General features: G+C 46.0%; 6 protein-coding genes and 1 non-coding gene across 8 annotated transcripts; 2 read left to right on the forward strand and 5 right to left on the reverse strand.

The window, feature by feature from the left end:
* The first annotated feature begins 1,926 nt into the window (after nt 1-1,926).
* On the forward strand, nt 1,927-8,098 carry LOC120894852 (apolipoprotein D-like). 2 transcript variants are annotated; one of them, XM_040297698.1, is made up of 5 exons: nt 1,927-3,205; nt 4,914-5,062; nt 5,173-5,245; nt 6,995-7,124; nt 7,248-8,098. In XM_040297698.1, exons 1-5 carry the CDS (start codon nt 3,065-3,067, stop codon nt 7,385-7,387), a joined length of 633 nt encoding a protein of 210 aa, XP_040153632.1. In that variant the 5' UTR covers nt 1,927-3,064; the 3' UTR covers nt 7,388-8,098. The 2 variants fall into 2 exon arrangements, with proteins under 2 accessions (XP_040153632.1, XP_040153633.1); XM_040297699.1 differs by lacking the exon at nt 1,927-3,205 and adding an exon at nt 4,769-4,838.
* Nucleotides 6,624-6,695, reverse strand: Trnae-cuc. Its single transcript has one exon. It is a non-coding gene; the product is annotated as a tRNA-Glu (tRNA).
* On the reverse strand, nt 7,618-10,220 carry LOC120894851 (zinc finger protein DPF3). Its single transcript, XM_040297697.1, has one exon. It carries the CDS (start codon nt 10,180-10,182, stop codon nt 8,590-8,592), a length of 1,593 nt encoding a protein of 530 aa, XP_040153631.1. The 5' UTR covers nt 10,183-10,220; the 3' UTR covers nt 7,618-8,589.
* A 465-nt stretch (nt 10,221-10,685) lies between these two features.
* On the reverse strand, nt 10,686-11,819 carry LOC120893993 (josephin-like protein). Its single transcript, XM_040296281.1, has 5 exons — nt 11,659-11,819; nt 11,511-11,589; nt 11,350-11,442; nt 11,101-11,281; nt 10,686-11,029 (listed from the first exon to the last, which is right to left on the reverse strand). The coding sequence occupies exons 1-5, from the start codon at nt 11,720-11,722 to the stop codon at nt 10,904-10,906; spliced, it is 543 nt and encodes a 180-aa protein (XP_040152215.1). The 5' UTR covers nt 11,723-11,819; the 3' UTR covers nt 10,686-10,903.
* Nucleotides 11,820-13,543: 1,724 nt separating this feature from the next.
* On the forward strand, nt 13,544-17,229 carry LOC120894472 (GTP-binding protein 1). Its single transcript, XM_040297070.1, has 4 exons — nt 13,544-14,418; nt 14,525-15,048; nt 15,134-15,517; nt 15,593-17,229. Exons 1-4 carry the CDS (start codon nt 14,160-14,162, stop codon nt 16,595-16,597), a joined length of 2,172 nt encoding a protein of 723 aa, XP_040153004.1. The 5' UTR covers nt 13,544-14,159; the 3' UTR covers nt 16,598-17,229.
* Nucleotides 17,193-17,589, reverse strand: LOC120894474 (protein NCBP2AS2 homolog). The gene has a single exon (XM_040297073.1). The coding sequence runs from the start codon at nt 17,560-17,562 to the stop codon at nt 17,311-17,313; it is 252 nt and encodes an 83-aa protein (XP_040153007.1). The 5' UTR covers nt 17,563-17,589; the 3' UTR covers nt 17,193-17,310.
* On the reverse strand, nt 17,571-18,471 carry LOC120894473 (mediator of RNA polymerase II transcription subunit 9). The gene is made up of 4 exons (XM_040297072.1): nt 18,343-18,471; nt 18,215-18,275; nt 17,856-17,919; nt 17,571-17,761 (listed from the first exon to the last, which is right to left on the reverse strand). The coding sequence occupies exons 1-4, from the start codon at nt 18,383-18,385 to the stop codon at nt 17,597-17,599; spliced, it is 333 nt and encodes a 110-aa protein (XP_040153006.1). The 5' UTR covers nt 18,386-18,471; the 3' UTR covers nt 17,571-17,596.
* Nucleotides 18,472-26,528: the final 8,057 nt, after the last annotated feature.

Below are 26,528 nucleotides of genomic sequence, written 5' to 3' on the forward strand. Positions count from 1 at the left end.
TTCATTTTAATTGAGTTTCGAGACCATAATTTTCGGTGAACTCTTTAGAGTAAAGGAAATCTTTGAAATTAAGTTGCGGAGCCCTGTAACCTAGCCAAATTAACCAGCGTTAGATAAAATAAAAATTCAACAATAAATTACATGAGCTTGCTGTACCCTTCAAACAACAGCTAATCATTTATTCACATTTTCCATTCACGTTTGTGGACGGACCAATTTTATTTTGTATATTATTTTTGTACATGCTGCCGAAAACAACAACATTGATTTAACCATTTCAAAAAAGGTCGTTTTGATTCTGTTAGTGGAATTATCAATTTTATTTGATATTTTAGCAAAATATTTAGTTGATTGAATTGACCTTCAAGCTTCCAAAAAGTAAAATAAACACATTCCCCCGGCATATTTTATAGCTCTTGGCCTCTAATATAGTCAATAATTAAAATATGTTTGTAATTACTGTTAATAAAGTTGCCATTTTTATAAGCTACAAGGTATACACCCTTCGTCTTTTGTACAAGACACTAAATTACTTATGACGCATATGCATTCAAATTCAATCAACCAATAACATAATGTGATGATTAGTATTACTAGTAGTTTATTAAAGCCACCAAAACCATTCGTTTTCAATTTCAAACGTATTGTCATAGTTGAAATGTTCAGAAAATAGACTCTTCTATATGATGTTTTCGTTGTTTCGCTTATTTTCTATATTCATCTTTTAAAGCAGTGATCTTCAAACATTTAAACGTTACTTTTAGATAGTGAATGTCCGCTTAATTCTCGCTTTGATAGGAAAATGCTCGAATCTCATCAAACTTCTTAAGTTTTCTATTATTGAAGCTTGATTTTCGTCTTTAAAAATCCAAAATTAAAATTTTGTTTTAAAAAATTTATACAATAAGCTATGTATTTTAACCTTTACAAGGCCATCACGGGCTGCATTATACTCTTTCAAGAGCCGCATACGGCAGACCAGCCGTAATTTGGAGACTCCTGTTCTACAGAAAGCATTATTTAAAAACGCTTTCTTTTTCTTTTCCTCCTAAATTTTAACTTCCCTCCATTTATAAAAATATCTTAATACCTTTTCTTGCTGTCTTTACAGACCCGGTATGTTTGCGTGAAGTGATTGTCGATTGCTGTAAGATCACGTGTCACATTAAACGAGTCACCCTGTCCCGCCAACAGACGGTCAAACCGAGAGAGCATTTCTCCGCAAGCAGCTGTTCGGTTATGAACCGCGCACGAGAGAGAGAGAGAGTGTTGTGTGGTTGCGCATTGTTATTATGTTTTTGCAACTTGCATCTTTGGCAGATGCCCTGTCCCCATCCCACCTGCACCTGCACCTTTCGCCAGTCGCCCTTCACACGCAAACACAACAAAACGGTACCACCAACACCATCGTGAGCAGCGACCCATCGAAACCAGCGTAACCGTCGCGCGCGTCTTTGCCGTCGCGCAGCAATTCCGTAGCGAATGGAACTGTGATGCGCGAGAGCCCATCACCCTTACCCAACACACCCTCCTCCTGCTCTTTTTCCACCCTCCTCTTACACGTCCTCCTTCACTACAACCCAACAGGGGTGGGGACAATCGAGACGATTCTCCACGGAAATGGCTGCTGCACGCGGTGGGGGTGTGGAGTGAGAGTTTTTCATCGTTCGCGCTCTCTCCCTACCATCCCGCCGAGCGCCGAGCACAGCAACCTTCCCTCCCCCCGCGCAACCGACCGAACCAAAAACCGGACACCGAAGAATGGTGTGTGCAAGCAAGCTGCGGAGTGTGCGTGGCTGTAGGAACACAAACACATACCCGCCCGCCCGCCCGCCCGCCCGCGGACTGCATCTGTGCCATGGGGCCCTGGCTGACTGGCTGGCTGGCTGCCCGCGGGTCCGCAGCCGTTCGAAAAGTCAGTTGCGTTCGGATTGTAATCGGAATTGGTTGTGTGTGCCCTGTGCGTTGTCTCTCGCCATAGTTCTCGCGGCCCGGTTCTCTTCACCCATTGCTCCCCTTCCCCTGACGCGGTTGCTTTCCACACCGTCGGGCGCTCGCTCGTTCGATCGATCGATCTATTAATTAACGCGACGGGTACGCGATTACGCGCTGGCGTGTGCGTGACCGATGCTGGCGCGTTCCGTAAACATCTAGCCGACGAATATAGATAGTGCAACCTTCACGCAAGGCGACAACGACTACGATAGTTCCCCAAAAACGGCGTGTGCGTGTCCCTGACACTGTGTGCGTTGTAGAGGAGAAAAAGCAAAAAAAAGCTTACACACACATTTTTTCCTGCAAACCCGTCAACCAGGTAGTGCCGCGCGGCGCTGTAGGGTTGATCGCAAACAGGCTCCACTGTGTAGTGCCAAAGAGGAAAGAGCCTTGAACACGTACACAGAGAGAGAGAGACTGCTGCCATACCGCAGCACTGCAGTCATTGGCCCAACCAAATCAAACCCCCGTAAAGGACCGCGGGGACGGAGATTCGCGTTTTTGTAAAGCTTCATTTTCTCAATTACCATCCATTAGCCACTCCGCGTGTCACCCTTCTCCTTACCGTTTTTCCCACTAATAATACACACAATCGCGACGGGTTTGAGCTGATCGATCGACGTGTGTCCTCACACACACTCAAGCGCCCTTCAAGCAAGATCAGCAAGATCAGTGTGTGTCGTGTAAGTGATAACGAGTGATAACGAGAGTGAAAAGTAACAGAGCGCGCACACGCCTCCAACACACTCTCTCACACCCACTACAGCACAATCAAAGCAATCGGTGACCTACCACACGGGCGCGCGGGTTCGCTCGCATCGAATTGTGTATTATTTTGGGTTTGAACCGTCAATCGAAGCGTTTGAACCGCTTGACCGTTCGGCTGGACTTTGTGCTTTGTGCGGTACAACTCCGGGATCGCGGTGTTGGGTGTGTGTGACAGTTTCGGTGCAAATTGAACGCGTATCATCGAGCGAAGAGGTGTGTGCACTCGGTTCTGCTTCCGTCGACAGAAAAATACTTCAACAAACCCAACCGTGCACGTATTGGAGAGAGGAAAAAAACAACCATGTATCATCAGTTTATGGAGCTGCGTGTGGTGTGGTGCGTCGTCGTTGCCCTCTGGCTTGCCCGGCTGAGCCCGGTGCTGGCGTCCGGCTTCGGCAAGTGCCCAAATTACCCTTCAATGCCAAAGTTTAACATGACAAAGGTAAGAACGAACGGTCCGAATCCCTCATCCTCTTCACCCACCTTGTTGGCTCTAGAACTCTTTCTCGCCTCGTGTTGGCATGCGCTTTTAGAGGGGGGTGCAGTAGTGGAGGGAAACGCAAGCAAGAGAAAACACCACGTATTTGCCGCAACCCGCCGTCAGAAGAGAAGGCATTGCGTTGCACTGCGCTTAGAACGCGAACAATGGATCGGCTGCAGCAACAGTGCAACATTTGCGCAAAAATCTTTCATGCTTGGCAAAAAGCGGACAAAAAAACAACGAGTTCAGGGTTACACTGGCTAACGACCGCTCTCACACACACACAAAAGCCTCACAAACCTTTCCGATCTGGCCTGTGGTGGGCGTATGGGGGGGTGGGTGGAGCTGTGTAGCTTTCTAACCCGCAGGTGAGTGCGCGCAACCCGCACCGATATTAAGGTTAGATGTAAATGGCTGCGCGTTGCCAGTGAAAGGAATCATAAATCATATCCTTCCCTCTTTGAGCTGTTTGTTTTTCACCCGTCTCACCCCAAGATGTTGATAATGTGATGCTGTTGATTTCGATCATTGCTTCCACCCACCACCCGCTATGGGTAGGCTGGGTTTTTTTAAAGACAGTGCCCATTCGCTCGTCGCTCGATGTGTCCCCCGGTTTTGGAAGTAGATCGAACGTTTTTCGAACGTGTGTTCGACTTTTGGCTGCACACACGCTCCATATACTGCGGCCGATGTGTGGTAATAAGCCGCCTACTACGATCCGGCAACAGCATAACTTGCAACAACAAAACGGAACATACGGCGTCCGTCCGATGGTGGTGGCGAGTGGGAAAGTAAGTGTGTGTGTTGTTGACCAATGATTCACCCAGCGTTGAACACGTTCAGTGCGCTCTTCTCGTACTTTCCCCCCGGGGCTTCCACACCCTGTGGGCTTATATTGGGTATTTATTTACCTTTTTTTTCCTTTACATCATTTCTCCTCCGCCCGGTGAGCGATGAGGATGGATGGTTATGGAGGTGGTGGTGCTTGGATGCAGCTTTTCCTTGCGCACATCGTCAACCGTCAGCGTCACCTGCGGGGTCGATACATTTAAACGGCCGATAAATGCACGAAAGCAATAAATTCGTCAGCCGAAGGAAGGTGAAATCGGTGAAAATAAAAGTTGGAGTGGAACGGGAAACCGGGAGTGCCCGCGGGGGGGGGAGGGTGAGCGGTGGAACTGCATCGACACTGACCGGGAGAGCTCTGGCTACAGTAATGTGTGTGTGTATGAGTGTGTCGTTGATTGCCTGGTGGCCTCGCACGCTTGCCACCCGGACGCAACCCGCAAAAACTTTCAAATCCAACGGCGGCAACTGACGTGCCAAACTTACGTAATTATCCGTAAAATCCGTAGCCTACTTGTCCGCGCTGTCGTGGTGTGCATTCGGGGGTTGATACAGGTGCGCGCGACTCAGTCAGTCAGTCAGTCAGTCAGTAAGGCAGACTCCAACGTACGCTTTTATGCTTCCAATGCACGAACGAAAGCGGCCACCATGCGGACACACACGTAACCACCGCCGCCGACGTGTGTGCCATCATCCCCGCGTGTCATTCTAAATGACCGCTGAGAAAGTGGAAATTGACCCAGTCATGGTGGACCTCCCGAAGCCGACCGATTGGCACCCATTTCTGATGTCGTTTTGTTTTTTTCATTCCCTCTTTTTCCAGTTTTTAGGCAAGTGGTACGAGGTGGAGCGTTCCTTCTATCTGCCCGAGCTGGCCTCCGGCTGTACCACGATGACCTTTGAGAACACGACGCTGCGGGACGAGGCCGGCCGAAGTCAGCTGGAGATTTCGATTAAATCCGTCAATCAATGGTAAGCGCGAAAGTGGGGCAACTGGTTTTGAAGGGGCATGCGGAAGGGGGATGCGGCTCTAAAGATGCACCACCACCACCACTTACCTTCTCTCCCCCATACATTCGCAGGACGGGCAACCCATCGATCAGCATCGGGGAAGCCGTGCCGGAGAGTGAAACGTCCTCCATCATGAACGTCCAGGTAGGGTGTGAACAGCGCGGGCAACAGAATAAACAATGTGCGGCGGGGGATGATGAAAAGCTGCCGAAAGAAAGAACAACCCCACTTGCCCCGCGCGTAGTAACGGTACCACCAGGGGACGGGGGGAGAAATAGACCTTTCCCGTGGGTGAGAATATGGGCAAAGCGATGGAACGTGTAACGGTACCGTGTAATTGGCATTTGTTTCGGAAATTTTCACAGAAAAACATCAAGCCAAATCAAAACAATCACTTCTCCTTCCATCCAGACGGCGACGGCGGCGGAATTTCATTGATGGAAACGCTCCCCGACCGCCCACCGGTTGAAAATTGGGCTAAAGTTTCACCTACTTATGGGGAGGATTCGTTCTACCCCGGGCGCTGTGCCCGTTCTTGAGCGCAACAATGGGGAAAGAGTTAAGGGAAACAGAGGTTTTAATGAATGATGGTTGGTTGTTTTATTTTTGGATTGGAGAGACTTGACCAAGCTCTTACAATGAAAGGTGATAAATCACCTTTTACTGTCAGACTGCCTAATTTCTGTCATGCTTTAACCTGCATTTTGAATCGTAACACGCTTTTTTGTTGGAAAATCGGTACAGCTTGGGTGGCTATCGAATATTAATATCCTATGGGTTAGTACTTTAACTATCAGACCTTTTTATTTGTTTATGTCTCCCTGGGAAGGTCAAGATCGTTTTGTTTATTCTTTTTAATCACTTTTTACTGCCATAGCCATGTTAGCTTGGCAAGATAGAGATTGGGAATGTAAACTAGCTGCACCTTGGTAAACAAATTCATTGATTTTGAAACGTATTTTGTTTTGGGATTTTTTTACGATCGCAATAGAATTTGTTTGGTGTATTAATAGAAACATTGGTGTGTGTTGATTTGAAATTTTGAATCAAGTATCTGAATATTTTAAAGATAAAGGTGCAAATTGGATGCATGATAGATGTTGCAAATTTACGCTAATTACGCATATAAATCAAGCTGTTTTAGCGTTAACGCTGGTTTTCTAAAAAAGTATTATCATTGAGGCATCCATGCAATATATTCGATACGAAAAAATGGTAACGCACAAAAAATGCCACTAAACACATTTTTACGGTTTTTGTTGCACATTTTTACATTGAATTATTCCATTAGTGTTAAAATTAGCTGAAGGTTATTTATTAGAACCATTCAAGAAAAATCTGAAGGCTACATACACGCTAACGAAGCCATTTGTTCGTCCGACTAATTGCCTAATTAGCCTCGACAACAAGTTAAATTATTTTTTTTAATTCAAGCAATGTTTCACACACTAAATAGAGTAAGTAGCACAAAATAGAATAAAATATGCATGCGTGCATTTTGAAAAATAGTGAGAAAAAAAGTTTCCCATACCGGGAATCGAACCCGGGCCTTCCGGGTGAGAGCCGGATATCCTAACCACTAGACAATATGGGACTGTTGTTCGTGGCGCGTTAGTTTACCGTTTGTTGATTTTCAACAACAAAACCATCTACGTTGTGTTTCCATAATGAATGAGAGTAGAATAAGTTATTTAACGTTCAATCCAATTAATTTACTTTTGTTTTGTTCATTGCTATTTCCTACACTCATTTTTGTTTTCTCGTGTCTGTTTTCTTGCTTAATGCGTTAACGTGTGCAACGTGTTGTTTATACGAAATAAACTGGTTTTCCGCAAAGCCACAGAGCACCGTTTCTCAATAACCGATTGTTGGGCTTCTCTCTTTCACTTTCAGCTCCAGTCACGGCTTCCAACGGCGATTGCGCGGCTACTGCCAGGATCTGGCCGCTACCAGGTGCTCTACACCAACTACGACAACTTTGCCATTCTCTGGTCGTGCACGAGCTTTGTGGCGGTTCACGCTGGTATGTATAAGAAGAAGTGAGCCGTAACGGCCACAGCCTAAACAAACCGTAGCCTAATCCCTCCTTGTTTTTCTTCTTTTAATTCTTTTCTTTTCGTAATGACCCCAAATTACTTAACGCCAGATCAAATCTGGCTGCTGGGACGTGATCGAGACTACTCGACCGATATTAGGAAAAAGATCTACAACGCCCTTGAGCAGCTAAGCCTCGATCCGGACCGTTTGTTCATTGCGAAGAACAAAAACTGCCCCTCCACGCTCTGAATCGCATTGGCCCGGGACGACTAGAAAACTACACTTATGATTACTGAGGATCTGTGATATTACAAACAAACCAGCTTTCGGTAAAAGCGGAAGATCAGAGTTTGGGAAGCGAGAGAGAGAGAGAGGGCGAGAAAGTAGCGATCACCGACGAGGCGCGCCGCCATAAGTTTTCGGATGCAGAATGTTCTTTTTGTTGTTGTTCAGCTAAATAATAAAACAAACGCATAGTGTAAATTAAAACGCACTTAAAAAAAGGGTTGATATTATTGTACGCGAGAGCTGCTTAAGATTTATATATCCAACATTAGTATTTTGTCGTGTTTCCGTAGTTGGTATTGCGCAATGTGTTTTATCATGATTAAAGGTAGCGATTATTTGTTTTTAAAAGCTTTCACACAACTACTGTTCATCAATCGTAAGGGACAGGCATAAAACGGCATTTTCTAAAACAAGTTAAAATTAACCCTGAACTAGAGAGGGACAGTACAGATAGAGAGAGAGTGTGTGTATGTGTGTGAAAGGAAGGGAGATTGATTCTGGCTAGAAACAGCGTCAGAGCTGGCGCACAGAGCAAACCCGATGGCTTGCGGTGGTGTGATGGCCATGTGACGCTGCGCTAGACCCCGTCCCCATCGTGGGGCTGCTATTCATTTACGCTAAGCTTAAGTACTGTTCTTAATCGATAGATACAATAAAATTAGCAGAAATGCATGTACGGTTTCGCATGGACTATTACAAAAAAAACGGAGAACAAACAACACACAAACAGATCAAGTTACATACAAAATACACATCGGCACAGAGGGAAGTTGGGGTTTGTCTTGCGACACGAGATGGGGGAGTACAAAAAAATTGCACATTTACGTTCAATGGCGTTGCCACCATTCCGTATCCGAGACTGAGCAATAGTTATCTATAGCAAAGAGAGAGTTAATATCGATGAGTCCGATCCGGTTGACCGGTGTCGCGGTTTCGAAGTCATAATACAATTGCTTGTGTGTGTCTTCGCACCTAATACTAAATTGTCGGGTGTTTTTTCGCTTTGTCGTTAGTGTCTACTTAATACCTCGCCGCTACTCACAGAGAGGCACGCTGCCGCTTCTGGGCCACGCTGCTGGTGATCGATGCAGATGAGGAGTGCGCCACAGTTGCACCCTCTCGTTCTCGTTCCGTGCTGCAAGAAACGAAGCATGCGGTCGCGCTTACTTGGGCTTGTGGAACTCTTCCTTGCACAGCTTGCAGCTCCAGGAGCCCTCGGGCGGCGAGACGAGCGGCGGCGACAGACAGTACATGTGGTAGCCACGATCGCAGTCGTCGCAGAACAGCAGCTGATCGTCGTTGTCGGACGTGCCGCAGATGGTGCAGTACTTGCACTCGATGCACTGCCACCGGTACTTGCGCACCGAGATGATCATGTTCGCCGTGAACTGCAGGCAGGACGGATGGCCCGACCGGCCACAGTCCGAGCAGGACACCAGCTCCTCCGGCTCGAACGTTTTCTTGTTCTCGCGCGCATCGCCCAGACAGAAGTCGCAGTACGGCGACGGCACGGCTCGGCTCTTCTCGACCGCCCCTCCACCACCAGCGGCGCCGGGTCCAGCGCCGGGACCGCCCGGTCCGACACCGGGCGCAACAACGGCCGCCGGTGCCGGGACTCCGCCGATCGATGCAGTGGCCCCGGCTAGGGCGGCTATCGGGCCGCCCGGGCCGCTGTTGGCCGCGAGACCACCGGCCGCATGATTGGGGCCCACCCCGGGACGGCTATTGGGCAGCTTCGGTGCTCCGGATCCGTCCGTCGGATCGCCGCTCCCCTCGACCTTCACCTCCGGCACCAGTTCCGGCACCAGCGGGAGTTCCTCCGATCCACCTCCTGCTCCGCCGCCTCCGGGTAGGGTCAGTGGGGATGAGCTGTTCGATTGGGGTGTGAGGTTCGGTAGTGTTTGAACACGGTTCTTTTTCGGTGTTTCCACCATATCCTTGAAGCTAGGACCCAGCTCGCCCCCAATACCTTGCGATTTGCGTCCTCGGCCTCGTCCGCCCCCCCTGCCGCCGCGACGATTGTTCGCGTCGGACAGCGACGAGCCGCCCGACTTGCTGCGCCCGCCGCCGGAACCGCCGCCGCCGCCGCCGCCTCCCCCGCTCCGGGCGCCCTTGCTCTTTTTCTTGCGCTGGCTGAAGCTCTCCTCGTAGTCGCAGTCCGAGTCCGGCAGGTCGTGATCCTCGAACGACTCCATGTCGTGCATCTCCATCTCGTCGTAGTACCAATCCTTGCCCGAACCCTTCTCCGACTCGTGCTCCTTCAGCTCGGACGCATCGACCGCGCTCGACTGGTCCAGGTTGGAGTTTTCCGAGTCGTACGTGCTGCCACCGCCGCCCCCGCCACCACCGCCCACTCCTCCGCGGTCCCCACCGATGCCGCTTCCGGGCAGGATGGATGCTGGCGGGGCCGGCTGCAGATGCCCGAACGGACGATGCGTGTACGCCGGGAACGGTGGGTGCGGTTTCTGCAGCAAGTACTGCCGGCGGGACTTGCGCCAGCGTGCCGACGGGTAGCTGTACACCTGGCCATTCTTCAGTCCGGGGATGCGGTGGCGGCTGTGCATAAACAACGCGCAGTGGTTCTGTGCGACGCCCGTCTGCGGGTCGAGGAACGGCATCCGGAGCCTCCGCTCCAGGCAGAGCCGCGTGTTGAACGTTTCACTGTTCTCGATGATCTCCTTGTACGTGGAATCATTGAGGAAATTCTCTATTTTCTCCAGATTATTTACGTTCACTATCAGATCGGAGGACGCCATTGTGCGTGCGTCTGCCGGACAACGTGCGGTCGGTAGGACTAGAGGCGCTTGACAGAGCTGAAATGACAATTTCAAAAATATAAAGTGGTTTGTTAAAAAAACGATTTAATGTAAAATCGCAACTATTTCTCCAAAATAAGCAAATATGAATTTTAAATAGTTGATTGTGTTAACAATTATATTTTCATAAAAGCTGATACAATAAATAATAACGATTGAGGAAAATAAAGGAAATTTAAATGGCCAATATTAAATTCAGAATATCCCACTGTTTCGTGTACGCCGCTCCGCATTATCCGGGATTGTTTATTCCAAGGTGAATACATAATTTTATCATAGTCAAGGTTTATAGTGTTAATTTGAATTTCGTGTTGCGGATTACAGTTTTTTTCTCATTATTCGAATTTTCACAAAAATTTCACAAAGTTTGACTACAAAGGTCTCGATCTTGAAAGCAACGAAATCAAATACTAACTAAAAACTAAATTAAATAAGGATCCATATTGAACGCTCTGATGATCGACTTAATATCGACAATCAACCATCGGGCTGGGAAATCCTTCCCAACCAAAAACATTTTAATAGTAGATAAGTTATAACCAGCTTACACTGGCCTCTTTAAATACTTTACACGACAAACATCACTGTCAGGAGCTAAACGGATGCAATCAGATTAAGCAAGGCGTTTTAACCATGTACAAATCTATTTCCCGTATTTCCTTCACCGCTGTTCGTTGTCCGGTAGTAACCATTGTTGCGTTTTGTCCACCTCGCATGTGCACACGACGAAAAGCTCTTTGTCATTGCTTTGCAGTTGCTCTCGTAGGTACTGTAGCATGTTCGACTCCTGTGATTTCACAAAAATAGCCGCGATGCATTAATCCACAAGGTAATAATCGAGGCATGTACAACACTTACATCTCCTAGACATTGGGGAGCATCCAGCTTGGAGTCTAGGTTCCAGTACTCTTTATTAATTTGTCGAATGGCTATCCAGTGTCGACGTTGAATGGGCAGCCGCACAAACCCCACCTTGTAGTTGCTTGGAACGTTCAGTATGAACCCGATTATTTTCGATGTATCGATTCGCGATGGATCCCTGGAAAAGGGAGATGGGTGTTTAAGCTAGTGTAACAATCCAAGCTCACCGCCGTGTACGGTATATACTTTCGCTTGTCGAACCAAATCGCTTCACAATCTTTCATGTGTAATGCAGCAATGATAACATTCACATCGTAGTTTCCGAGTCCCAGGATGGATCTGGATGTAAAAAAGAGCGTATTTAGTAAGCGACCTTCCCATAGCACCGGCTCGCGACCACGACACACCTGTGCGGATTGATGTACTCATTTGGAGAGAGATTTTGGCAGATTTGATCGAGCTGTGATTTGGTGAAGGACGATTTGTCTGTGAGGGCATTATAAGATCATTTGTTTACTCAATGCTAAACAATCTTCCTTCCTTGTTTTTCCATACCTTGAAACAGGTTGTTCAGCGCATGCAACGCGCACAGCTCTCGTTGTTGCTTCTCGTGGTACATGCTACGAGTTGATATTCTTATGCTATGGTGTAAATTGATGTAGAATATGTTTTTGAGAATGTTGTGTTTTGTTTCTAGGAAAACATTGTTGTCAACATCAGGCTGCTGTCAAATAAAACATCGATAAATCGTCATTAGAAAACATCGCACTAAGGTCACGAAACACAACAGCGCGGAAATATTTGTTGTACAAAAGGATTTTAGCTATTATTTATTTTTTTTATATCAATCAATGATTCCAAATCAAATTGATTAAATGATCTACAGTTTAAACGATAAAAATGTATAGCAAATCTCTATAATATCAAATAATTTCGTATAAATTATACTGCAACTTTCTTTAATGCAATGAGTTTGTCAGATTATAACCCTAGTACCACAAATCCAGAGAACGACCACTAAACGGCTTCTAAATGACTCAAGCTCTCAACCTAAAGGGAATCTAAAAAGACTTCGTTGTTCCCCAAGCGCCACAGATTAAGCTTAAACGACTGGAAAATGTAATATCCATAGAAAAAAAATGAAAGCTCCACAGCTTCATTGGTTTGATCAATAGATGGCGTATTAAAACTGATTATTATATTGCTATCCTTTTCTTGCAATGTGTTTCAACAAGTTTCATCTTATCATCTTATCTTCTCTTATCTTATCTCTTATCTTATCAACAAGTTTCACCTATATAGCCTTCTAACTTTCCGAGCAAAAATCTATTTGAATGGTCGTGTGGTCAGATACGTGGGTATCAACACCAACGACCATTACTCAAATCTCACTTGCTTCAGTACTGGTGGTTTCCATTGGAGTTTAGTATTTAAACAATCGTATCGCCGTTCTAGTTCTAGCGATGCATAACTTCAATGCGAAACCCATACAACAGTACCCAAGCGCCACAGATTAAGCTTACACGACTGGAAAATTGAATATCCATAGAAAAAAATGAAAGCTCCACAGCTTCATTGGTTTGATCAATAGATGGCGTATTACAACTCATCATTATATTGCTATCCTTTTCTTGCAATGTGTTTCAACAAGTTTCATCTTATCATGACCTATGTAGCCTTCTAACTTTCTGAGCAAAAATCTATATGAATGGTCATGTGATCAGATACGTGGGTATCAAAACCAACGACCATTACTCAAATCTCACTTGCTTTAGTGCTGGTGGTTTCCGTTGGAGTTTAGTATTTAAACAATCGTATCGCCGTTCTAGTTCTAGCGATGCATAACTTCAATGCGAAACCATACAACAGTACAGAGGAAATGAGAAAGCTCTCCTCCAAGCGATGAAGCTCAACTGGTTGGGGTATCCCACTAACAGAGAACGCCACCAGCTTTTTCGCTATTTTTAGAATGCATGAGTCGTTTGCCGTCTGCTAAACGAAGTCTTTCTATATTCCGTTTAGGTAGAAAACTTGAGTCGTTTAGAAGCCGTTTAGTGGTCGTTTAGTGGATTTGTGGCACTTGGGTATATAGGTCATGATTAGATGAAACTTGTCCAAATACATTGTAAGAAAAGGACATGAATATAATAATGAGTTGTAATACGCCATCGAGCAAAACAAAGAATGTTGTTGGAATAGTTTATAGAGGCTTTGGCTCCAACGGAGTTCTTTCGCCTCAAAACAAACAAACCAATGAAGCTATGGAGCAATTTGCTCAAAGCTTAGAAACTGTCCATCTTTGCGTATATTGAGTATGACATATATCGGAATACCATTTCGTTTTTCGATGATTTTAAACGATCTTTTCAAACTGCTGTCACACAGCATCATTGTTCGAGCCGTACGTCATTCTAGTGACAGTTGCCATGGCCGAACGATTCACCCACAGTGCGTAGTCATCATCAATTTTTGTGGAAACGACGACGATTGCAAACATTGCCAAATTCCACTTTTTCAACAGGTTTAGAGAAGAAAGTGGCTAAAAGGGGACGAATTCGTTGCCATCTTTGTTGTTCCACAATTGGCGCGCTCTTGTGATAGCAATATTTCGCAGCCCATCGTACCTCATAACCGACCGCAGCTCCATTTATAGAAAAGTGAATATGTGACGGAGCTATAAGCAAAACAAAACAGTTTCGTTGATTGTTTCCCTTTTGCTCCAACCACTCTGCTGCTGCAAGGTGTACACTTGCCACATCGTACCAAGAAAAGCGAAGATTGTTGTATCGTACGACGAAGAAGCGCGCTTTACCAGGTCACCCTAGCTGCCGTTGCACTTCCTATCGGACGCTACCGTACACCAATTGTGCAATATCTTTCAAAGAGATATTTCTCTGCTCATCCCGAGGCTTCCGCAGATAAGCTACCAACCCCCCCCCCCTTCCCCATTCACTCTGGTTGTGTGGGAGAGGAATGGATAAAGGTGCAACCGTACGGTTATGAACATTTATGACGCGCGCGCGAATCGATTACGAAAACAAAAACGCTAAAACAAAATGAAACCAAGCGCAACAAAACAGGCGCCAGTGGGCGCGCTCGGTTCGGGTGCGAACAGCAGCAAACTTCCGGACGGGATTTCATCATCCAACAGTACCAGCACGGGCGACCGGAAGTTCGTCGATTACTCTAGTATTCGCGAGAAGACGGTTCTGGTGGGGCCGACGGAGGAGCAGTTTGATCTGCTGATGAAACGATTAGAAGAACGTATTTCCGCCAGCCGTGGTGAGACGGTGTACGAGATTGGCATTGGGGAAGGTAAGCAGACGCAAATATCTACACAAACACCCACCCACACACATACTATGTGACAAAGCATACACGATTCAACGTGGTGTGTATCATATTCCTACCTCCTCCACAGATGGAAGCGAAAATGGTCTCGTGCCGGATGATTATGCTGCGTCCGTGGCAACGCTGGAATCCCTGGCAGCTATGCTTGGCGCGGACTGTGTTCCGCTGCGCACCCGAAAGGCGGAGCAGGGCAATACCGGGCAGTACCTCATCCGGCGGAAGGTAGAGGAGGACGATTTCACCGAGGTGCGGGTCGCCGTCGTGGGCAATGTGGACGCCGGAAAGTCCACCCTGCTGGGTGTGCTGACCCACGGCGAGCTGGACAATGGCCGGGGGTTCGCGAGACAGCGGCTCTTTCGCCACAAGCACGAGATTGAAAGTGGCCGCACCAGCTCGGTGGGAAATGACATCCTTGGGTTTGACAGTGTGGGGAATGTGGTGAACAAACCGGACCATGGCACCCTCGACTGGGTGAAGATATGCGAAAAGTCGGCCAAAGTCATCACGTTCATTGATTTGGCAGGCCATGAGCGGTACTTGAAGACGACCGTGTTCGGTATGACGGGCCATGCGCCGGATTTCGGCATGTTGATGGTATGTGCCATGTGGATTGCCTGAGGTTTTTCTCGTGGATTTTACAAACACTGCCCTTTTGTTTCTTTTGTTTCTGTTTCTGCAGATTGGAGCGAACTCCGGTATCGTGGGAATGACGAAAGAACATCTGGGGCTGGCGTTAGCACTGTCCGTGCCGGTATTCGTCGTCGTCACCAAGATCGACATGTGCCCGCCGAACATTCTGCAGGAGAATTTGAAGCTGCTGTACAAAATATTGAAATCGCAGGGCTGCCGCAAGGTGCCGGTGATGGTGAAAACGAGCGATGACGTCGTGCTGAGCGCCACCAACTTCGTGTCGGAGCGGTTATGTCCCATCTTTCAAGTGTCGAACGTGACGGGTGAGAACCTGGACCTGCTGAAAATGTTCCTCAACCTGCTGAACGTGCGCACCACGGGCAACGATGCCCTGCCGACCGAGTTCCAGATTGACGATACGTATGCCGTACCGGTAAGTCGGTTGGGAAGGGTGGAGGTGTGGAGGAGATGGATGGTTGAACAGCATTTCCTGCTCTTCCCTTAACAGGGCGTTGGAACCGTCGTGTCCGGGATCACGCTTCAGGGGATAGTGCGGCTAAACGATACGCTGCTGCTCGGGCCGGACCCGTTGGGGGACTTTCAGCCGATCACAATCAAAAGCATCCACCGCAAGCGCATGGTGGTGCGCGAGGTGCGCAGCGGGCAGACGGCCAGCTTTGCGCTGAAGAAAATCAAGCGCTCCCAGATACGCAAGGGCATGGTGATGGTCAGCCAGGCGCTGAACCCGCAGGCCTGCTGGGAGTTTGACTGCGAGATACTGGTGCTGCACCACCCGACGACGATCTCGAGCAAGTACGGGCGCTGGTCGGCGATGGTACACTGTGGCAGCATCCGGCAGACGGCGCAGATCTTGCAAATGTCCAAGGAATGCCTGCGCACCGGCGACAAGGCCGTGGTGCGGTTCCGCTTCATCAAGAATCCCGAGTACATGAAGCCGGGCCAGCGCATGGTTTTCCGCGAGGGGCGCACGAAAGCGGTCGGGAACGTGATTCAGCCGCTGTACACGCCAGGGAGCATCCAGCAGCGCTCCAAGCCGAACAAAATGCAATCGAACCGTGGTGCGATGGTGGGCGGAATGCAGTCCGGGTCTGGGATGACCTGTTCCGCTAACATGCCACTATCCAAGGGGTCCAGTGCAACGGTGGACGGGGATGCAACTGCTGCTGCTGCTGCTGCTGCGGGAGGCATGGACAATGGCACGGCCAACAGTTCGCCGACCAGCGAGTCAACGCCCGTGCTGGACATTGGGACGGATAAGCGCAACCACCGGCCAGCGGGCGGTGGTAAGAAGCGCAACAATATGGCGGGGGCCACCGGAGCAGGGCCGAGTTTACCGCCCGCCAGCGGTAAGGTGTTATCGGCCGGTAGTTCAGGGGCGGCATCACAACAATCGGTTGCTTCGGTGGCTGCCCCTGGAGCATCATCGTCGGCCGCGTCCGGTGGGGCCGCCGTCGCCGTTGACATGAGCAAACTATCCATTGCTTCCAACTAGATAAGCGTTTAGATTTTGTTGTTGGACTGTGTGCACTGACTGACTAGTGCGGGAGCAGCAGTAAAGTAAAGTACGAATTACTTTTTTTGGCCGGCCTGTTCGCACATCAGCGACCAGTGCACACCGGTTTTGGTTGAAAACCACCCTATCAAGGAGCTCCCCCGGGTACAACTCTCTTACCACCTGTTTTGACATCGTCGAGCTCGTCGTTTTTTTTTCTTGCGAGACGCGATGGCCATAGCCTCTGGCAAATGGAAATTTGCAATTTTATTCTTAATATGCACCTCTGCGAATGTACGTAAACAAAAACACGCACGCACTATCGAATCAAGTATGTAACGTTGTTCCCGTACGATCAACAATTTCTTATTTACTATATTGACATTTTCATGCAACGGAAGAGATCGGTTTTGAATTGGGACTTGTGCTGGAGGATTATGCGCTTTGACGCAGAACAACAGCATGCACTATGTACGACAACAGTGAGCTAAAAACGAAGGAAATTGACCCTTCCCGAAGCGAAATGATGAATTGTTGCAAACTTCAGAATGTTATTTTCGTTTCGCAACTGCAATTCACAACACGAGGCGACACATTTTCGACAAATAAAAATAAATTTTAATTACATTGAAGCACGGCACAGTTTACACACCCACACCCTTTATCTTCGCTTGTCTCTAGTATGCGCATCCGCGCTGGAACGTGCGCTCACTTCACTTTTTCTTGCCCAAATCATTCTTCGCATTTTCGATCTCCTTCTGCACGTTCGACTTGAAGCTGCGCAACGCCTGCTGCAACCGCTCCGGCGACATTCCGATCAGCTTCTGCTGCTCGGCAATGGAGCGACTGCGATAGTACGCGCTCAGCACCATCTGGGCGGCCCTGCGCAGCGGGTACGAGTCGGCCAACCGCTGGATCAGCTGCTCGTTGTTGGCCAGGTATCGCAGAATCAGTTGCAGCACCATCGCGAGAGCGGTTCGGGGCGGCGGGTTCGGGCTTCTAGAACTGGACGTTCTTGTACTTCTTGATCAGTTGCTGCTTCAGGGCGAGCTGTTTGCGCAAACTTTCGAGCCGCCGCAGCTGCTCCTCCTTGCTGTACTCGATCCCGTGCAGCTTGCGGATGGTTGATCGGGCTGCGTCGAGTGTTTTTTGAAGCTCAGTGACCTATAACAAGTACATTGGTAACGACCGATGGGGGGTAAGTCACGGTAAGTCCTTTGTGTCTTTGTGCAATTCCTGTTCGCATGACGACACGTACCTTATGGCTGCACTCGGCACTTTCCTTTTGTTTCGCGGTGTTATCTATCGGATCCTTCTCAACACTAAACGGAGAGCAGAGAACGATTGCAAACAAAGCATTGATAAGGGTTGTGAAATTTCGCTTTTTTACATAATTGTTTATGTTTTTTTGTTGGTTTTAGCTGTAGCGAACCGGTAGCAATTTTGCGGGGAACACGGAGGTGCAACGTGGTGCAAAACGTGTGGCCCGTGTGCCCGATCTCAGTATCGATTGTATGGTGCGGGTAGGGGGCCTCTGATGGAATTCACTTTGCAATGTTCACCGGCACGGAGTAGTGCAGAAACTGTGCTGACACTGTAGACACAAATCATATTTACCTTCGGATGATGTCGTACACCACGGGCAGTATCTCGATTTCTACGGGCTGAATTTTGGTTTCTGAAAGTGCGAACAGTTGGTGTTTAATGTTTTGAACCTTATGCCAAGTTGAGGTCACACTTCTAACCTGGAATGTTGCAGATTTGTGGTTTTGTTTCGACGGCGTCCATCGTTCCTGTTTGCCCACGAAATGTTTTGACTTTTGTTGACAGCACTTCTGTTCAGCTGTAATTGTGATTTTTCTTTATGATTTTGGATGAAGCCAAATCCCGCAGTGCATTATGGCCGTATCTGTGGCCCATAGTTTGAGGGTAAGTGAGAAAGAAGAAAGTTAGAAAGAAAACAATCAATTCACGTGTTTACGCAAAACATCGTTTTTGAAACAGCCGTTATTCAAGACTAGGGTAAAGGTGTCAAACACATCTTATCTTATCGTCGAATTTTGAAAAACACATTTCAAGTCGTTATATTTATGTTAAATAAATAAAGAGTAAAATTCAATTACTTGAAGGTGGATTGAATAGGATGTGTGTCTGGTGACACGATCTAAAAAAATCAACTCTATGTTTTCCACCATGATGGCAGAATCCACCCATGTAGCGTCGTTCTTGGAGAGTCGTTTTTGTCGGTTCCGTAGTACCCTCGTCAGTTCCAACGTCAATGATTGATAATATGCGCGTCATGGGTAACGGATAGTCGGTCGGAGTCAACAGGAACCGTCCAGTGCAATGCACTTGTGATCGGCATTTCATTTCGTTGTGTCCGACTCGGGACGACTCCAACGCCAACTGATTTCAGACGACTCCATACGACTCCGAACGACTCCGGGTGACTCCGGACGACTAAAAACGACTCCAGATGACTCTGGATGACTCTGGGTGACTTCGGACGGTTTCAACTCTGGGTGGAACTCTCTTGTTTGGACGTCATTTATCACCTAAACAATTCCGAACGACTCTGGGCGACTCCTAAGGACTTTGGACGACTCCAGGTTACTAAGGACGATTCCGGGCGGAACTAGTGGTTCGGATTTTGACGAAGTCGGAGTCGTGGGTGCGCTCCAAAGAGCACATCACTAGTGTGTAACGTGCTTCCCATGCGGAGGACTAAGGGCGGTGGCAACGCTCATCCGATGCGATTATATCGGACGCTTCTGTCAAACGCTATTTCGGCTCATATTGCGAAAATTTGAATGATTTGAATGGTTTAACCATTATAAAAAAATAATTTCATATTGTTCCTACATAAACGGCATGATTACATTGACAGATAAAATCGGATGCGACGATCCGACAGAATCAAAATTTTTAACTATACTGCTATGAGTACACCAACAATTTAGAGATAGCCATGCTCATTCGGGGCTTTGGCAGGGCTGTCGATCGACTAAGATTGTTACGCCAAATAAGAAGAAGAACTCGCTAAGCAATGCTGTCAGCTAAACCTTATGCCTTAAATCTGTTAAAAAAAGATAGGCGAAAGTAGATGTGCTAAGGTGGCAGAATAATTAAAGCATTTTTTCATGTAATAGCCATGTATCACTGGGCATATCCCTATTTTTTTATTTTTAAATAACATTTTTTATCTGGTTGAATACTATGGTTTGATTATTAACTTTCAACATACTTCTTAGCATTCATCTAACATAAATGGTTGGGAATTGGGAACGGAAAAGCTCCAAATTTAAAGAATAGATTTGACAATTGCCTCGAGTTAGCTGAGCAGAGCCTGAAAACGAAACCGTGATCTCCAAACTGTGACCATTTGCGTGCGCTGGATAGACAATTCTTGCTACGGGGGGACGGTCCATTCTAGGCTCGAACCCATGGCGGATATGTTATTGAGTCGTGCGAGTTGACGGCTGTACCACGGGGCCTCCTTCGTTAAGTACGTGCATCATACATTTTTCTTTCGTTCTCGTATTATTAGTCAATATTTTATCAATTTAAATCAACTACAATTTGTGTTGATTACACAATTTGTGGATTCAGAGCAGAGTCTATCGATAACAAGATAAGTAACGAATGTAATGAATATAGAAATTCTTCTAAACTTCGAACTTCTTTCAACCATAAAATAGCAAAAATTTACGTTGAATCTCAGTAATTCGTGGAGATGGCTCAAAAGGAGATAGAATCAGTTTGAAAGCTTCTGGCGAGGGATATAAAAATGAAAATAAAAATTGTTCAGCAACTGCATAACCTAGGCACAAAATTTCAATACAATTCCATTCCAAAAGAAGTGAGCCGTCGTCTTGGTCCTAATAGATTTACGTCTAGTGCCCTTACGCTTGGGTAGTGGAATTGAGATAGAATACTAGGAAGGTTTGGAATCGAAGCGTGTCGGTGATGCAAATGGTATTAATCAGAAATTTATTAATTTTTCAATTATACTTAAATGTAAATGATAGCTAAATTCTGCCAAATAAATGATTTATTAAATGATGATTTATTAAAATTATTAAAAAAAAACATGATTTAATACTACAATTTCTTGAGACATTTATTCTATTGATAGCGGAAAGGGGTTGTCTGTACTATTATGCATCTACACTCTCTATTTTTCCTATTCTAAACTTTAACTTATCAAAAGTAAATACAGTGCGGTTCGAAATAACAAAACCACTAGAAACTCAAACAACCCATAACTAATGTAGCATCTTGCCGCCAAGCAAGCGGAAGCGGTACAAGTGCCACCACCACCCTCGTAGTTAGCAAAATTTGCGAGCAAATTGTATCTAAATAACATTAATTAACATCCGTTTTCACATTTGGAGAGCGTGGTTTTGTGCAGTGGGAGTGTTGCTTAGTAGCAATTCGTGCGTCCGGAGGGGGGACGAGGCAAGGCAGTGTGGCGAACGTGATAAAAACTTACTCCGCTTGAATGGAGCCTAAATGAATATTTACCAGGCCGTAGTAGTACGTCTTCCAGCCGTACGACGAGCTTTCCCTATTTCGTGGGCCGTCAAGATCGGCCCGGCCTGGGTGGTGATGATTTGATGAACAACTTTCTCCCTAATGCGCGGCACCACCGTTCGCTCTAGCGCCCATGCACTTGAGCGTTCGTGAGCGTTTTCTCGGTCGGGGGCTGTCGGATCGGCGGTCGAAGCAAATGTAGCTTTCCGTTGTCATCGATGCTATCACATGCTGTCATTACGTGTAACGTTTTTGTTGGTGTTTTGTTCACTCCATTCCTTCTCGCGATGAAGTTGTTCCCAACTTGCCGTGAAACCACGCACCCAGAAACCAGAACGCGCAATTCCGAAGTTCTTAGACCATTTGGACTTTGCGTCCACCGCCGACGCTTCCGGTTCTTATCGCTGTGGGAAAAGAAAAGTTTGATTAACAGCAAAGTTCGTTTGAAATGTGTCGTTTCCCTCGAGTCCATTCTTTATTCTGCTTGATCGCCGAAGGGAATGACAGAGTGTCGCAAAAAAAGGTTAAATGACCCACATTTAGGGTGTGGAGCAACTTCAATTGGAAACGATTTATTCCAAAATGGATCGATAGAATTTTAATGACGCAAAAAAAAGATATAATGTGTTTTTTTTTTCATCACTGACCGGTCTTTTGATCAATTTGCGGTATCGTGCCATCCCACCGAGATCTTGTGAAGTAAATTATGTCTTTCTTCGTTTTTAGTGGTACGTGGTACGTTTTTCTCTTCCTCTGATCATTTTCGATCTTTTGTGGCCCTGTTTGAACTATGATTAGGCATGGGAGAAGCTCGCAAAACCAATTTCTCTCTCTCTCCGTGGCTGGGCATCGTGGTTCATCTCGACCCCAGCCCAATAAACGGCTTGATAATTAAAGCCCTAACGAGTCCTGCACACGCAGCACAAAAGTGAAGTTAATTGGATGGAGCGAAGGCAAATTTTCAATTCAATTTCTGTTGCGTTCCAAGAATCGGTACATTTTAAAGAAGCTAGAAACTGGCCAGCGTCACTGCGAACGGCGATCAAGCGCCGCTAATGTGGCAACGGGCGAACGGGCATGTGTCACTCTCACTTGCTTATGAATGTAGACTTAATTGCTCCTTCCTTCACCCCCCCCCCCCCCGCTCCGAAGCAAGAAAGAGCGCAAGGTATCCGTGCGCAGCCTCCCCGCCAAGTGCTGTCGGCCGCGGACAAGCGGTCATTATGATGCGCCCGGGTTTGCCCGGGGGATGACATTTTTAAAGCCCTGGACAACTGGATACTCAGAACTGCAACGTGGGATAAGCTGCCAGGCCGCCGCCGCCACACCGAGGGATAAAGCAATATAAATGTAAATAAAGTCGGGCTTCTTGCGGGCCCCGGCTATCGGCTGCCGCCGTGCTGCGGTGCCAAAGTGACGGAAAAGGCTATCGGAGTGTAAGTACACATTATGCCGGGGAAGCGTGCCCACGTCACGGAAACAATGTGTTTATCACGCCAAGGGAAATACGGTTGAGCTGGGGGCACAAGTTTGTATTGCGATGCCAGTTTTTTTTTCTTCTTTTTCGCGCTCTAGCTGGCATATGCTTCGATCTCACGAATCTCATTATCTCGGCGGAATGACAGCGAGCGAGAGATGGTGACGAGTGTAGAAATGTTGTCAAATTATGCTATATTTAGGGCGGAACTGTAATCGTGTGATTGCGTGGTTTCTTCACCAAACTGGGCGTAATAATTGCGCCGTTCCAGGAAATCGGTACGTATGGCATCGTATGCAGAACTTTGAGAAATAAGGAATACGACGGCGTAATGTGGATTCTGAGAAGCGTCTGGTGATAAACAAGTAACGGGAAGTGATCGATTTTTAAGAGAAAAATATGTGCTTTCTCGGATAAGTAAGTAAACAAGAAGTGAGTGTATGTTGCTCAGTGGTGAGAGTTATAAAATTTGGTCAATATTTGAGTATTTTTCCACAGTAGCAACTTGAAGTAAAATGTTTCACGAAACATTACATTTTTGCAAGATCATAAAATCATTCGTGAAATGTTTGAAAATACAAATAAGAGAGCATTGCGCGTGATAATTGGACATGTTCTATGTACAACTTGTGGTACCCTGGGCTGCACGTGACATCCAGCATGTACAAGCGCCTCGTGCCACGTGAAGCGATGTTAGATGAATTGACCCTGTCAGCACGTCGCAGAGAATAAATGAGCGGCGGTCCCGTGGTACAGTCGTCATCTCGAACGACTCAATAACATGCCCGTCATGGGTTCAAGCCTACAATGGACCGTCCCCCAGTAGCAAGGACTGACTGACTATATCCGGCTGCGTGGTAATGAATTAAGTCTCGAAAGCCTGTCTGTATAGGCCGGCATGTCCGCGTAGGACGTTACGCCAAATAGAAGAAGAAGAAGAAGCAAAAATGAGAAAAATGAGAAAAAATATAAAGTAATTACTTTCCTTGTGCTATATCTAGGTGGTAAGCGTAAGGCATCTGTTTAAAAATTATTTGTTACCAGTCTTTTGTTCATAAATGCTTAGTTAAACCGTTGTATAGAACGAAGGTAAAAAAACCGTGAAGGAGCAGCAATATGGTGTGGTTTGCATTATCCTAAAACTGTAAAGTAGATGAAAAAAAATTTTTATGGGCATACGTGATTTGCAGTGATATACAGCTACGACTACTACAAAGCCGACGCATGTTTCGGTTTACATTCTACATCGTTTAATGGAGAGGCAGCATGACAGCGTAGGTCATTACGAGAAGAAACAGATGAAGATTTTTACTTGCTTTTACGTCCGTTATGTGACATGGTGACGCTAGAAACACATAGCCGATGATCCGACCGATCGTTCTCAGGCGCTCACGGCTTGTAAACTGTAGTAAGCGGCTTACTGCAGAGTGAGCACATGAGCGGCTGGCTGCATTCTTTCATTTAACACTTATTTACTTATTTTGCGCTATAACTGCTTTCCAGTCTTCCGGCCTGCTGCAGGAGTGTCCGAATCCGCTCACAGTCTCGCGCCTTGGTCTGCCAATCCGTTACCTAGGCCTTAATGGCGTACGTCTTCACCATCTTAACTTGGACCTACCTCTCTCCCTGTGGATAGCCTAAAAGGAAAAGGGTAGATCATTCGGTTTCATGTGTATAACATGGTCAACCAAACAGGAGCCTGGAGAGCTTGATATCCTGCACTGATACAGAGAACGCGCTACGGCTTGTACAAATCGTCTTTGCAGCGGCTCCACCATTGTCAATCCACAAATACGGTGCCAAGAATCCTTCTGAGCATCTTCCCCTCAAAACCGTGTGAGTACCGGTGCTATAAAGGTACGATATAGTCCCAACCTCGCGACAAGTTCTGTTCACCTAATCTTCGACCCGAGAGTTTTTTTGTTATTGTTTTTTGTTATAGTGATAAATATTTTTATATAAAATTGTTGCATATCTGCTATACAGAACTTATTACAGTGAACCCTCTCTTATTTGAGAGGCGATGGGACTGTCGAATAAGAGGGGTTTTCAAATTACAGAGGTGGAAAGTGCATGAAAGGTACATCCAAACAAGAAAGAGACAGAACATTTAGTATGCAGCCTTAACTGTTGCTATAGGAAGCTGCGAACAGGATTGCCAATTTGAGCATACATCATTCAATAACCATGGCAACACCATACACAAATAAGAGGGACTCAGATTTCAGAGGTTTTCCAAATTAGACGAACAAAAATGTACTGGAAATCAAGGGACTGTGCAAAATGTTCAAATAAGAGAGGTTTTTCAAATTGGAGAGGTGTCAAATAAGAGAGGCTTCACTGTATAACACAAGCGCAAGCGTTACTGCAGCAAAGTAGACAAACAGAGAACGCGTAGCAACTTATCGCTAAAAGCGCAGCGTAGCACCGGTTGTTGGCTAGAACAGTTGACACAGTATAAATTGGACCTCATAACTATAATTGGCCTATAATTGGCACAAAAACACATTCCAGACCAAATGTACGAAACCCATAAAATCTATTGAGTATAAATATTATCTACTCCGACCATGGCAAGTCAGATTCGTTCGGACTGTCAGGAAAGGACTATGCCCAGCCAACATCTATCGACTTCTCTTTTAAAGAGTTTAGTTATGTCCCCCTACCCAAGGTAAGTCCTCTAAACTCCAACGTTTCCAATAGGGGGAACCCCCTTCAAGGTTTCTATGATCGCCTGGACGATCTAGTGTCGAAAAGACCACTTCGAACAAAGTGTTAATCTACCTAGATACATGTCAACGAAACACTGACCTACCGCGACGGTACTCGTCGTCCAGTTGTGACGTGTATGCACATGGCCAACGTACTCAAATTCAAACGTGCTAAAAATTATATATAATAATAGTCATTTTAATAATAATAATAATAATAGTAATAATAATAATAAAAATAACAACAATAATAATAATAATAATAATAATAATAATAATAATAATAATAATAATAATAATAATAATAATAATAGTAACAATAAAAATAACAATAATAATCATAAGCAAAGATCAGCAATTTTTAAAATTGTTTTCAATGGATGCGGTTTGAAAAGTACTGTTTTTAATGGAGTCGTTTTTTAGGAATAGGAGGGGGAGTTTAAACCATCGTCTTATTATTATATTTATTTTTTCAATGAATGTGATATGAAAAAATAAAGTATGAAATGTTTTTGTATATCAAATAATTCCTTTATCGGATACAGCGAATTATTCGCATGTGTCTCCTGTTGAATGGAGGAACAAAGCGAAACGAATGTACGGCTATCATGGCTGTATACATCCCGTTCGTCGATTATCCCACCCTATAGAAAAGTTGAACAATAAAACGAACTTCAATTGGAATCGACGGATCAGGTGCCAAGTTTGATATCCCATCGAGAGTTATCCGAGCGAGGCAAGTACTGTACAATCAATTGCGCACAATGACAAAGTTTTGCTTTGGGTGAAACTCAAACCACCAGCAAACAATATTCGTGAACTCTGAACCGGGTGCGGGCAGAATAGCGATGCGAATATTTTACCATCCTGTTTACCGGGGTTGTTTTTTCTCTCTCTTCTACGAGCTCATCTCGCAAAGTTTCATTCGCCTCTCGAGTGTCTTGAGGACTTATTCATAAATTTGATGATGGGTATTGAATTTCGATGCTTTATGGGATGCATTGCTGAGCGGGTCGAAGCGATAGTTGGAATAAAACAAAGTGTGGAATTATTTTATGACCGGCTGCAAACATCGTTCAACTTCCCCAGCAATAGCAATAGTGTTGGAATTGTCTGGCAATAGAAATTATAAAGCAGTTTTTAAACATACTCGCCTGTGATGATGATGATGCTTCACCCTTGAAAGAGGACTTGTGGCCATAAGCATTAA

Source organism: Anopheles arabiensis, chromosome 2 (genome assembly GCF_016920715.1).
Source record: "Anopheles arabiensis isolate DONGOLA chromosome 2, AaraD3, whole genome shotgun sequence".
Lineage (NCBI taxonomy): Eukaryota > Metazoa > Arthropoda > Insecta > Diptera > Culicidae > Anopheles > Anopheles arabiensis.